Source organism: Saccharomycopsis crataegensis (genome assembly GCF_037102585.1).
Source record: "Saccharomycopsis crataegensis DNA, jcf7180000000085, whole genome shotgun sequence".
Lineage (NCBI taxonomy): Eukaryota > Fungi > Ascomycota > Saccharomycetes > Ascoideales > Saccharomycopsidaceae > Saccharomycopsis > Saccharomycopsis crataegensis.
Genome location: NW_027043830.1, coordinates 1005838 through 1018159, shown reverse-complemented (window position 1 = coordinate 1018159; position 12322 = coordinate 1005838). Strand labels below are relative to the sequence as shown.

The 12322-nt window shown below is 35.2% G+C and overlaps 6 protein-coding genes across 6 annotated transcripts; 1 reads left to right on the top strand and 5 right to left on the bottom strand. All coding sequences in view use genetic code 12, as the record gives it.

Moving 5' to 3' along the window:
- Positions 1-373: 373 nt before the first annotated feature.
- On the top strand, positions 374-1753 carry DASC09_051680 (leucine-rich repeat domain-containing protein; the record flags this gene model as incomplete). Its single annotated transcript, XM_064998767.1, has 1 exon — positions 374-1753. One exon carries the CDS (start codon positions 374-376, stop codon positions 1751-1753), a length of 1380 nt encoding a protein of 459 aa, XP_064854839.1.
- A 1312-nt stretch (positions 1754-3065) lies between these two features.
- Positions 3066-4799, bottom strand: DASC09_051670 (CTP synthase; the record flags this gene model as incomplete). Its single annotated transcript, XM_064998766.1, has 1 exon — positions 3066-4799. The coding sequence occupies one exon, from the start codon at positions 4797-4799 to the stop codon at positions 3066-3068; it is 1734 nt and encodes a 577-aa protein (XP_064854838.1).
- Positions 4800-5769: 970 nt separating this feature from the next.
- Positions 5770-6411, bottom strand: DASC09_051660 (uncharacterized protein; the record flags this gene model as incomplete). Its single annotated transcript, XM_064998765.1, has 1 exon — positions 5770-6411. One exon carries the CDS (start codon positions 6409-6411, stop codon positions 5770-5772), a length of 642 nt encoding a protein of 213 aa, XP_064854837.1.
- Positions 6412-7161: 750 nt separating this feature from the next.
- DASC09_051650 (uncharacterized protein) lies at positions 7162-7821 on the bottom strand (the record flags this gene model as incomplete). The annotated part of the gene is made up of 1 exon (XM_064998764.1): positions 7162-7821. One exon carries the CDS (start codon positions 7819-7821, stop codon positions 7162-7164), a length of 660 nt encoding a protein of 219 aa, XP_064854836.1.
- Positions 7822-8563: 742 nt separating this feature from the next.
- DASC09_051640 (uncharacterized protein) lies at positions 8564-9790 on the bottom strand (the record flags this gene model as incomplete). Its single annotated transcript, XM_064998763.1, has 1 exon — positions 8564-9790. One exon carries the CDS (start codon positions 9788-9790, stop codon positions 8564-8566), a length of 1227 nt encoding a protein of 408 aa, XP_064854835.1.
- Positions 9791-10450: 660 nt separating this feature from the next.
- On the bottom strand, positions 10451-11731 carry DASC09_051630 (uncharacterized protein; the record flags this gene model as incomplete). Its single annotated transcript, XM_064998762.1, has 1 exon — positions 10451-11731. One exon carries the CDS (start codon positions 11729-11731, stop codon positions 10451-10453), a length of 1281 nt encoding a protein of 426 aa, XP_064854834.1.
- Positions 11732-12322: the final 591 nt, after the last annotated feature.

Sequence of the window (12322 nt, the reverse complement as noted above, 5' to 3'; positions counted from 1 at the left end):
TATTCTATCATCATATTTTATGAGTGGTCATATAATGTTATTATAATTTACTCCAATAGTGTTCTATCAAAACTGAAAAGGAAGGAAAGAACAAAATTTTAAGAGTCTCGAAAGAGAAGAAAAGCATCCAAATTCAGGACTTTCAAAGGGAAGTGCAATCTAAAACTAAGGTAAAATTTGTAAAATCATTTTCTTTTCTCTTGTCTTATTATTATTAACTCTCTTTTTTCACTTTTTTGCCCAATTCTCCAAATCAAAAATTTTCTTTTTAAGTATTAGACGTGTTACCGAACGGAAATTTTACTATCACAATCACTATCACAAGTATATGTTAATAATGGTTGACAGAAAAATATGTTTTCCATTTGAGAGAATGCCAAATGAATTAATATTCCGGATTTTTGGGAGACTAGATGCTTACGAACTTTTACCTGTAATGCGCATTCTACCATCGAAAAACAGGTTATACGAATGTGCTTTATTTTTGTTGCTCCATAAAGTCGAAATTTATTACGATGGTAAAAATACAAAGCCTGAATGCTTTGAAGACATTTTCAAAACTATTTACAAGTATCAAAATCAATCTGATGGAAGTCAAAATAATTATCTGAAACCACACGTTTGGATTCGTTATAACAATCTTCCAAAGATTCTGAAATATGAATCTGCAATTAAAAAGATTATAATCCATAAAGCAGAAAACAGTTTTTGTACTCGGAGACCTTTAATATCCAAAGGGAAGTCAAAAATTATCCAATGCTTTTTGAATCGGTGCACTAACGTCAAGGTAATTGAAAACAGGTGTGGTTTAGATGTCGACTATCCCAAATCAACGGAAACTTTGAAAATATTTATGGAAGATGAGGCAAAGTCATTTTATATGCGAACTTACGGAAGATTTATCATTGATTTAAGCAAAATTAGTTTGCCAACAAAGATAAAACAACTATATCTTAAGCTGGTAAGGTTCATTTTTGATATAACAGCTTGTTTTCCAACTTTATCCCATCTTGAAATTGAATGCTCTGTAATTAGAAATCCTAAAAAACTAAGAATCGATAGGCATTGGTTCCCCTCTTTGGTAACATTAGTATTGCGTTGCGATACTATGTACCTGGATCCGTTGGAGATAGATTTACAAACACCGAAAACCGGCAACACCTACCACAATAACGCAAATAGTGTTGATCTGAATCTGACAACATTCTTAAAAGGATTCCAGGAAATTGAACATTTGACCATCATCAAGTGTGGAGACTCTATGATTCCCAAAAGTTTACAAAATTATAAGGCCTTGAAAACCATTGATTTTTCTTGGAACAATACATTCAGAATCTCCAATAGCTTTAAATACCTTGTGAATTTAGTTTCCCTAAATCTTGAATACAATGATATTCGGAAAATTGAAAATTTGGGTGGGCTTTTGAACTTGGAATGGTTACTGCTAAAAGATAATGAAATTGAAAACATTGAAGGCTTAAACTTGCCTAAGCTTAAGTATTTGAACATCAGCCAAAATCGATTGCGAGCTATTGATAATTTACAAAGTTTGAAAGTCCTCGAAGAATTGGACATCTCGCGTTCTTATTATTTGAAGAGCATTGTGGGCTTGCTAACCGTGGTTGAAACCCTTGTTACTCTTCACTGTTATTCTCTTCCTTGGAGAAACTTCTCAGATACTGATCTTTCCAGGTTGTCCAAAATTAAAACCATAAAATCTGATTCTTTAATGCCGCAATTTCCACTCACTTAGAACACACAGAGGCAGGTTTTCTAGTGTTGAAGGAACTGATAGTAGTTTCTGCGAAATCCACGAGCCCATTGAAAGAAGCAGGATGCCTTATCAAATAATCGGTTTAGAGTCTTGAAAAATTTTATGCAGGGTTCTACTTAGGTTCACCTAAAGTGAAAATAGTAGTGCAAGAGTAACTTTCCAAAAGATGTAACCATAAACAATAGGCGAAGAAATTGAAAATTGTTGTTCATTCAGCATTATCTAAGGCTGCATAATTTTCATATAGTAGTCTGTAAGAGATTTACAAGCTAGATAACAGCATAAATTCAGTTAGAAGTTCCAGCGTCACATCATGTCATTCGTCAATGGGTGAGCGAACAATATCTTAGTAATCAGTCGATGAGACTGAGCGAACCAACCTCCCACAGGTGTGGTGGTGCCAACACAAATACTACCAATAATGTTATGTGATCTCTAATTTTCTCATCGGATAATATTTTAAGAAGCCAAATTGATTCCAAAAAATATATTGCACTGTGTGACTATTGAACAAATCTTCTTTTATTAATACTCACCTCAGCTCATAACTTTGTTTCATTCATAAGACATTAATCACATTTCTCTTCATATTTCTTGATAAGTTATTAGGTGCTTTTCCGTTTTAACGTTTAGAAAAAGGCGCTTGACCTCAATATAATAACATCTTCAAACTTTTAAGAGGCAAACTTATGATTTTCATAGAATATCATCCTGCTACAATCAAAGCAGCAGCATTTCCACAATCATCGATCAAAATGTTCTGAAGTCATAAAATTTGTGTTTCATACCTGTTGGTTTTGAAGCTGAGTCTTATTTTTTTTTGAAAATAAGTTAACTTTAAGTATCTATTTCTTTTCATGGCCTTCTAACATTCTTACAGATTTTTTAAAAGATGTTTTTCAGCCTTATCGCTAACATCTCAATTGCATGCAGAAAAAAAAAAAAATTAACGGCAAAAAAGTGAGCAACAGCAATTTAGTGTGAATGAAAGTGAAGATAGACACTGTGGAGGCAGAAAAATACACCCTAGGGAAGTTAAAAAAAGATGACACCAGTGTCTCCGTATGGTTCACCCACTAAAATTTTTTTTGAGTGCGTGGTGGTATCGCCTACATGTGAATTGTGATATTGTATCAATAATGTCTATTATGGAATGCTAAATGCTACAGGTGTGTAAAACCAAACGTTAAATCAAAAGTACTAAAAAACAAAAATTAGATCATAAAAAAAACAAACAAAAACAAAACAGAATTTAGATGGCATTCATGCAAGAGAAAAGCACATATAGTAATTAGAAATCCGCCTTTGAGCCAGAATTGAGTTGTTCATCTGCCAACAACTTGTCCAAGACTCCGGCTGCAGCAGCTACAAGACCCAAGAATGGTCTAGATGGCTCTAAAACCTTAGACAAGTATTCAGGGTGGTATTGAGCAGCAACATAGTATGGGTGAGATTCATCTTTTAATTCAAAGATTTCCATTCTAAGATGGTTTTCATCTTTACCAACAAAGCTCAAGCCATGGTTTTCAATTTCGGAAACCAATTTAGGGTTGACTTCATATCTGTGACGATGTCTTTCAAAAACTTCAGGTTTGCCGCCGTACAATTGTCTGATTTTGCTCCATTCAGAGTTAGGTTGGAATTTGGTGGATCTAAGACCCAATCTCATGGTACCTCCCAATTTGTTTTTGTCAATCTCTGGCATGTAGACAATAGCACGCTTGTCTTCAGGAGTAGATTCGTCGAATTCTTGAGAAGTGGCACCTTCAATACCAAGAATATTTCTCACAAATTCAATAACAGCAACTTGCAAACCCAAACAAACCCCCAAGTATGGAACCTTGTTGGTTCTGGCGTAGTTAGCAGCAGCAATCATACCTTCAATGCCTCTGGATCCAAACCCACCTGGAACCAAAACACCATCGGCAGCCTTCAATTTAGCCCAGTTTTCATTGTACACCTCTTCGCTAGCAACACCCTTTTCCAAATCGGTAGACTCAATCCAAGTAATGTTCATTTTTCTACCAATCTTCATGGAAGAGTGTTCCAAAGATTTGATAACTGATAAGTAACTATCATGCAAGTTGGTGTACTTACCAACAACAGCAATATTAACGACTTCCAAAGACTTTTCAACAGAAGAGCACAAATCAGACCATCTCTTAAGTAAATCTTCACCCTTGGTAATTCTTTCTTGAGACAAGTTGCTGTCACCGAGACCGAATTTCTTGACCAAGAATTCATCTAATTTTTGTTCTTTCAACAACAATGGTACATGATAAGTGGAATTCAAATCATGAACCCCCAAAACATGGTCTGGACCAACATGACAAAACATGGAGATTTTGCTCATAGTGGTTGGTTCCAATTCCTTTGGACAACGACAAGCAATGAGATCTGGGGTTAAACCCAATGATCTCAAATCTTTGATGGCAGCTTGTGTTGGTTTGGTTTTTTGTTCACCATTGATAACTGGAACCAAACAGACATGAACCAATGCAAAGTTTTCGGAACCAACTCTGAATTGGAACTGTCTGACAGCCTCAATGAATGGGGCACTTTCAATATCACCGACAGTACCACCCAATTCAACAATACAAATGTCTGGTTCTTCACCAGAGTTATCAACCGGGATTCTGGCGGTACGTTCGATCCAATCTTGAATTTCATTAGTCAAATGAGGAACGATTTGCACGGTTTTACCCAAGTAATCCCCTCTTCTTTCCTTTTCAAGCACCTTTTGGTAAACTTTACCAGTGGTGATATTATGATCCCTGGTCAATGAGATGTTCAAGTATCTTTCATAATTACCAAGATCCAAATCACATTCGGCACCATCGTCCAAGGTGAACACTTCACCGTGTTCCAAAGGGGACATAGTACCAGCATCGATATTCATATATGGATCGATTTTAATGGAGGTGACTCTGTAACCCAAGGTTTTCAAAAGCAAACCAGTAGATGAGGCTAAAATACCTTTACCAATACCACTGATAACACCACCAGAAACAAAAACGTACTTCATAATATAATATAATTCTTAAAATAAAACCTTTCTGAATAAAGATACAGGCACTATACCAATGACTCTTGACTCGAGTAAGAGTAACAAAAGTAAAAAAAAAAAAAGAGGGCGAGAAGAGGTCGCGGTAAAAATTTTTTTTTATGAAAATTTTTTTTTTTTTTCTCCTGGGTAATTTTTTTTTGGCGTTTATCCCGTGATATACTATATACACCATTTACACGGGTCATCTGCTGGCAGCTAACTGCAAGTATTTGGAAGCACCCAAAATAAGGAAGGTTGAATATTTTAACTAGAGGAATGAGAATGATAATTTCCATTAGTGTAATCATAAAAAAACCCAAGAATTCTGCTCTATTTTTGAGGATTATATAGCACGAGCTGACAATAAAAAAATTGTTATTGATATAACTACAGAATAAATAATTGAGCGATCAATCTTTTGAGACATTACAATACCAAGCGAAAATTGCATTGCGATATTCAGCATTTTGTAATATTATACTTCCACCGCCACCGTTTCTAGAATTACCTTCAAGTTTTCATAAAATGGCCAATGACTTTCAAAGTAACTACCTGATGGATATTGATCTGATCCAAATATGACAATATTTTTTATTGTGTTTTTCCAGCTCCCCTACTCATCTGGCGCATTTCCCACATTGATTTTTTTCACTACGGGAATTCCTTATAAAGTCTCAGTATACACTGTGTTATTCAAAAGTAATATAATGTAATATATATTGTAGCAAATATTTGTGGTGGAGCAAAAAATGAAGAAATGATTATTGGAATATGTAGGCATAAGAAATAATAATAATAAGTTATAATGGGAAACGTTTGATGAAAGACACAAAATAGATAAACGTAATGGGAAGCACATAAAGAGAAGGATGTAATGATAAATATATAATACAAAAGCACCAAATTTCCAATAAAATTTACCCTAGGGCCATTCCTTGAATTGACAACCTCAATCCACACAATCATCTTCATTACTTGTAATTTTTTGAATTTCACCATAATGTTTTGGGAAATCTTGATAATGGAACGTATGCCTATGAGCTTTCAGGAAATTCTCCCTTCTTTTTTGTATATCTTCACGTTGATTCATTTGTTGTTGCTGCAACATCATGAGTTGCCTATTCACATCATTCACCCTGGTTTTTGGTGGCAACCGGCATGCATCATCGTCATCTTCTACAAGAAACAGCGACGGCAAGGATCTTGATCTCTCATGTTTCTTTATCCAACTCATCTTCTTACTCTGGATTGTTTTTATTGTTGCTTTTGTTGTTTTTATTGTTGCTTTTGTTGTTTTTGTTTCTTCCTCGAGGCTATGGGGCGCTACACCACAGTTTAGCTCATCGCCTTCGGTTTTAATGGAACAATCATCATCACTATTATTATTGATAGCCATTTCCTGATCCTCGTCCTCGCTAGCATAGTTTTCGTATTTAAAATGTTCATCTTGCTGAAGACTTTGCGTTGAGTCGGTGACATTGAGATTAATCGTTCCCTGGTCCTTGGGATCAAGATGATGATTCTCGGTTTTTATTGACTTGATCTTTGTGTAAATCTTCAAAAGATTCATTTTGGGGGTCACTTGAAGCATTTGGTTTTCCGTAAGTAAAAAAGGTTTATCAGTGGTCAATAACAGGGGTACCTATAAACAGGATATTGAGATATCAAAGCAATTGTCGTTGATTTTGCTCAATTATTTTGGGGGCTTATTATATATTAAATACTGATTGAGAAGGTATGGCAGATCACACACTCAGCAAAAAAAGGCATGCATCCGATCGCACATGAATTTCTTATTTTTTATTTGCCTTATTTGATAAGATCGATGTTTGCTGTGTACAAAAACAATAGCTTTGTCAGAAAATCACTGAGCAACAGAAAAGTATATGTTAGCAATATATGTTTTACCTGGGACTTCCAATCAGTGTTGCTTTCCCTATACGAACTGTAGTTACTAGTAATAGTTATTTGTTGATGAGATATGAGACTGAGTCAACTTTTTCTTGTCTTTCTTTTCTTAGAAGACTCTTGCAGATCTCTTGATTTCTACTCTTAAACGAGGCGATTTCAATAAATATATGGGCGTGGATAGACAACGCAAAAGGATCTCTAGAACTGTTGTTTTTTCTTTCTTCCTTTTATTTATTATCCATTTCAAACATCATATTCTGTGAAAAAAACAAAGAGCCATTTAAAATACTAATTTTAGCAATACTATTCATATCTCTGAAGAATTTCTGGAAAATGCGGCTCTTCATATTCTAATAACTCAAAATCAAAAACAGGAAATTCCAGAAAACAAGAAGTCAACCGGATGTCTTGGAGAGTTTGAAAACCTGATTTAACGGTGTGGTGGACAAAAAAAAGAATTCCAAAAGTAAGAAGATGATCGAGATTTAGCTCTCTTGGGGTCTTTCAATTCAGTAAACGATGATCCGGTTTTGTGGGAATGTATTTCAGATAAGAATTCGGGAAAAAATTCTTTCGAGTGAGAGTGTTGCTTAGATTTATGGGTGTTGTAAATGCTATTCTTTTTATTTTGGCAACTTGAGCCGCCAAAAAGCACATTGTACCAAAACAGATTGGAATCGCGAGTAGCATTATTTCTAGACAATTCAATCAATCCAGTATATTCTTGATCTCCATAATCATAATCTTCTTCCTCTTCTTCATTTTCACTATAAATATTGTCAAAGTACTGACGATGATGAAATCTTTCTCCAAAAACCGATTCTGAACATCTTATACATGCCCTTTGCTCTTGGATATTACCCTGGAAGTATTGTTTTTGTCTCAATGATGCCGGATTTTCCTGTGTCTTGTTAGCGCCGCCGTGCATTTTTCCTGGAACTTTTTGATTTCTTTGTTTATGGATATACTGCTTCAGAACCTCGTTTGAAACGCCGTCCAAATCATAACCTTTGCTTTGCAATTGATTTCTGATGAAATCTAAGGCTTTTGGAGCCCGTGGTAAATAATCTGGATGATTTTGAGGCAACATTGGATATGTAATTATATAGTATGACGTCAAGTTAAGAAAGTATTTAAAAATGAAAGATGAAATGTTTGGCAGAAAGAACAAGAACAAGAAGAAAAAGAAAAAGTGGAAGCGAAAAATGAGCTAATAAATACTTATTGTTGCCATAGAATCACATGAAAACCGAAACAGGGAACTCATGACCTCCTGCTGTTATCTTTCATCATTCGTTTTTCCTTTTTTTCGGTTTCGTCATGTTGAAGTCAAAATATGCACGATGATCGGAGGCAAACAATAAATCATAATAGAGAATGATACAGAACGAAGAGCACAAGAGGGAATAAGAGAAGAGATAGTTAAATGATAAATAAGTAAGCGCCATCTATACAATATATTATAATATGAAGTTTCCACGTTGCCTCCCCCAAACACTGATCCTATCTTACAGCGGGGCCAACTTTTTTTTTTTTTTTTTTCCATGTTGCTTAAGCGATATCTGATTACGAAGCTCAATTTGCTTATCTCTTCCTTCCTTAGTAAGTTATTCTTATTCCTTCCTGATTTAATTTTGTGCAAAACCATGTTTTAGAATGCTCATTTTGTTCCTTCTACTTTATTTATTATAGGAAATAACGCTTATATTACAATACATATGATACACAGCACGAGGCAAACGATTACGGGCGTGAAGAAAACATTTGCCAGGAAACCATACAACTGGGAAGGGGACGAACAAAAAATGAACGAATGAAGAAAAACACATTTTTTAGTCTTCATCTTGATACTCCACCAAAGTAGAATTTGTAACTATCCCCAAATCGTCTTCAGGAAAATCATAACTTGATAAATTGGAAGTCCTCTTTAGCCCCGGGATCGAGAATTTTATCTTCAATGGACTGCTTGGTTTGCTAGAACTTTTTGGTGTTGTAGGGGTTGAAAAAGACCTAAGGTCGTTACGTCGCTCATGAATAAAAGAAAACGTTGATAGCGTAGTGCTTCGAGGCAATCTAGTATTGGCAGCACGATTTGGTTTGGAGTCATTGCTTTGCGATAGAGCATTTAAATTAACTGAGCTCAAGGAAAACTTTGATTTCTTTTTGGTTAAAGTTCTTGGACCTGGCGCAGAGATTGGACCCGAATATGGCATTAATGGCGGATTAGAATTTTTTTCCAATTTTAAAGGAGTGAGATTTGGCCTGTTTTTGAGTTTTTGATCTTTGCTGGAAGGATCTTTAGCGAATAACCTAATATTTGGTATGGTGAGTCCACCAAAAACTGAATCGCCGTCGTTAAAGGGTAAGCTGAATTTCCTTTCATGGGTTTTAGTAGAACGATTGGCATCTTGATACCGGTGATTCAAACCTGTTGATGAGGAATATTTATGTAGTCCCAGAAAGTTTTCATTATTAAAAGTTGGGGGTTCAAATGATCCTAAAGAATTTTGATTTTTGTGGGACTCAAAAGAATTTAATGATGAATATGGTTGAGAAGGTGGGAAAATTTGAGGGTTGAAACTGAAGACATCTGTATTATTATTATTATTATTATTATTATTATTATTATTATTATTATTATTATTATTATTGTTGTTGTTGTTGTTGTTGTTGTTGTTGTTGTTGTTGTTGTTAATAGCAGTAGCAATAGGAGTGATAGCATCAGTAGAATTCGAAATACTACTATGACGCTTGTTACGCTCTATGGTACTGGAGGAAATGGTCAGATGTGATACAAAGTTCAAATCATCATCATCATCATCTCCTAAATTCAATTCATCGTCTCTGACAGAAACTTTGATAGTTCTATGTTTAGGATTACTATTGGCATTGATATAACTTGACGCGACAGAATCCGCCCCCTTCATAACATATTCATCAAATATGCTAAGATCTGACGCTAATGAGTCTCTGGAGACGTTATTATCTTGGTTCAATAGTCTTTTGGCATATAGCTCTCTATGAATTGACGACGAAGTGCCGATGGAGTCCTCTGTCATTTTGCACCAGGATTTTGTGACGTTCTTTGTGGTAATATGTTGTTATTGTTGAACAAGTAATCTAGTGAGTTTGTTTTGTATACAAAAAGATACCAAATCGAAAATTGTGATCTCAAATATTACTCAATTGGGAAACAGAGTCAACAAGAGATTTTCAAAGATGGCAAGTTGACAGAAATGGAATGATAAACACCAGTAACCGATAAAATGAATGAATAAATAAATAAATAGCTACCCAGTAATGTTATTATAAATAGATATAGATAAGAAAGATAGGAAAACAAATAAACTTTTTGGTGATACTTTTCTCGTTTCTTTTTCCTAAGCAGCGTGCGCGGAGTAACTGCCCTTTGTCTTTTTCTTCAGGTACCACCAGTTACCACACATTTCCAGAAGAACGTGCCCTCTGAAAAGTTGGAAATGCCATACCTGGTTCTTTTGTCTCTCTTTTATTGTTACAGTATCATAATGTTTTGAAACAAAGTGAGCATACTATTTTTGACGGCTAACGATAAGAAAAAACCTGGTTCAAAACATAATACGTAATATAAATAAGAATGAGCCAGAACGAATATATAATAAGAATACACAATAATAAATAATTAGAAACAAGAGCATGACAAGATAACATAGCAAAAAAAACAACCCAAACAACAAAAATCATATCAATTCCTTGATGTATTTTTCAATAGCGTGAGTGCCAACAAGTGGATGGAATCTTCTGACAACTGTGCCATTTGAATCGATCAAGAACTTTTCATAATTCCATAACAAACGTTTACTGAAGCACCCATCTTCACCAACTCCATAATTCCCATTATTCACGTTGAATTTGTTGATCCATGCTGGCGCCTTAGATGTTTTCAAGAATTTGAACACTGGATGACAGTTCAGACCATTGACATTGACCGTGGCCATTATCGGATGAGGGGCGCGGTATAAACTCTTCTCATTCTCTGGATGATTGCGCAGGGGCTCTTGTAAGAATTCACTAGACATAAATGCGAGAATTTGGAATTTTTTAGGGTTGAACCTTTTATAAAGTTTCGAGTACTTTCGGAGTTGATGTGAAAGGCCATAAGATGTGGAAATGTTTACTATGAGCACCACTTTACCTTGAAGTTGGGTGAATTCAAATGGAGTAGTGTCGTAGAGTGATGCGGAGAGGGAATAAAAGTCTCCTTCGTGGGCTTTTAGCAATTCAGAAGGTATCGATATTTCTGATGCTTCCGATGAAAGTCTGGCGGAAGTATTTATATATGGATTGTGTTGGTTGTGTTTATTGGTCGTGGCCCTAACACTGTAATATTCATCGAAAAGTTTATCAGTAGGAGGAGGTGGGGGAGCAATGATATTATTAGCAACAAAGTTCGAAGTTATTCTAGGGATTGATCTCCAAAGACTTTTTGCGCTTTTGAGACTGGTGCTTTGGGATTTTGATTCTCGCGATTTACAAGCAGATAAACAAGACTGTGAATCACTTGATGTGGTGACAGTTGAGACACAAGGGATGTTGAAATCATGCGATTCACTGGCAGAACTCCCTATAGATGATGATCTATCAGAAATAGAACCAGGGGGCGAGTGAACATTTTGATGTTGGTTGGTTGAAGAGATCTCAACATTTGGATGTAGATAATGAGCATTATTTGGAAAAGACTCGAAGTTGAAGTGATTGTAAGCATCTTCTTGTGACTTAGTTTTTTGGAAAAATGTTTCAGGAACTCTTCCGTCTTCAATATCCAGTAGATCTTCAAAAGAATTCACGGACACTCGAAGGATTGCTGGTCGGGTGAAGTAGCACATCGAGCTTCTTTTATTGATTGAACCATAAAACTCCAAATCATCATCAATGAAACTGTCGGTGGTTTCTTGTGTCCAAGACATTTCATCATTGAAAAGATTGTCGGTGTCGGAGGTACAGGAGTAAATTGAAGTCATGTTGGGTACCACGATTATGAAAGCTTTACCAAGAAAAATAAAATAATCTAGAAGTAATTTGTTTTTCATAAGGAACCGTTCCTTCATTTATAACACGAGGATAGTGATTATAACTATAACTCTATATTTTATAATTATAACTTATTTATTCTGTTTATGAAATTTGCCCTATTCCAGTAATCCTGTACGCAATTTAATTGCAGCTAATTAATGACATACTGCAGGTTGGTCTTTGTTAGCGTAATTTTTACGTATCTGAACGATTGTTCGCAGATTGAATCTTACAGATTGTCTCCTTTTTCAAGTATGTGACAATAGCAAAAAAAGGGGGATTCCAGAGGTGTCATATATGAGGTACCTGGATCCCAGTATCAATAGAAGAAAAGTTTCCATATATATATATCCATGTCGGGGTTGCGCCAGCAACAGAAAAAATGATCCTTGCAAGTTTTCTTCTTTCTCTTTTTTTTCTTTTGTCATCCCTATTATTTTTTACAGTGCAAGCTTTGTTATTAGTACTATTATGAATTAGCATTTGTTAGAAACAGCTATAATTTTTTATAAATAGGGGTATCTAAATTGAGACACATT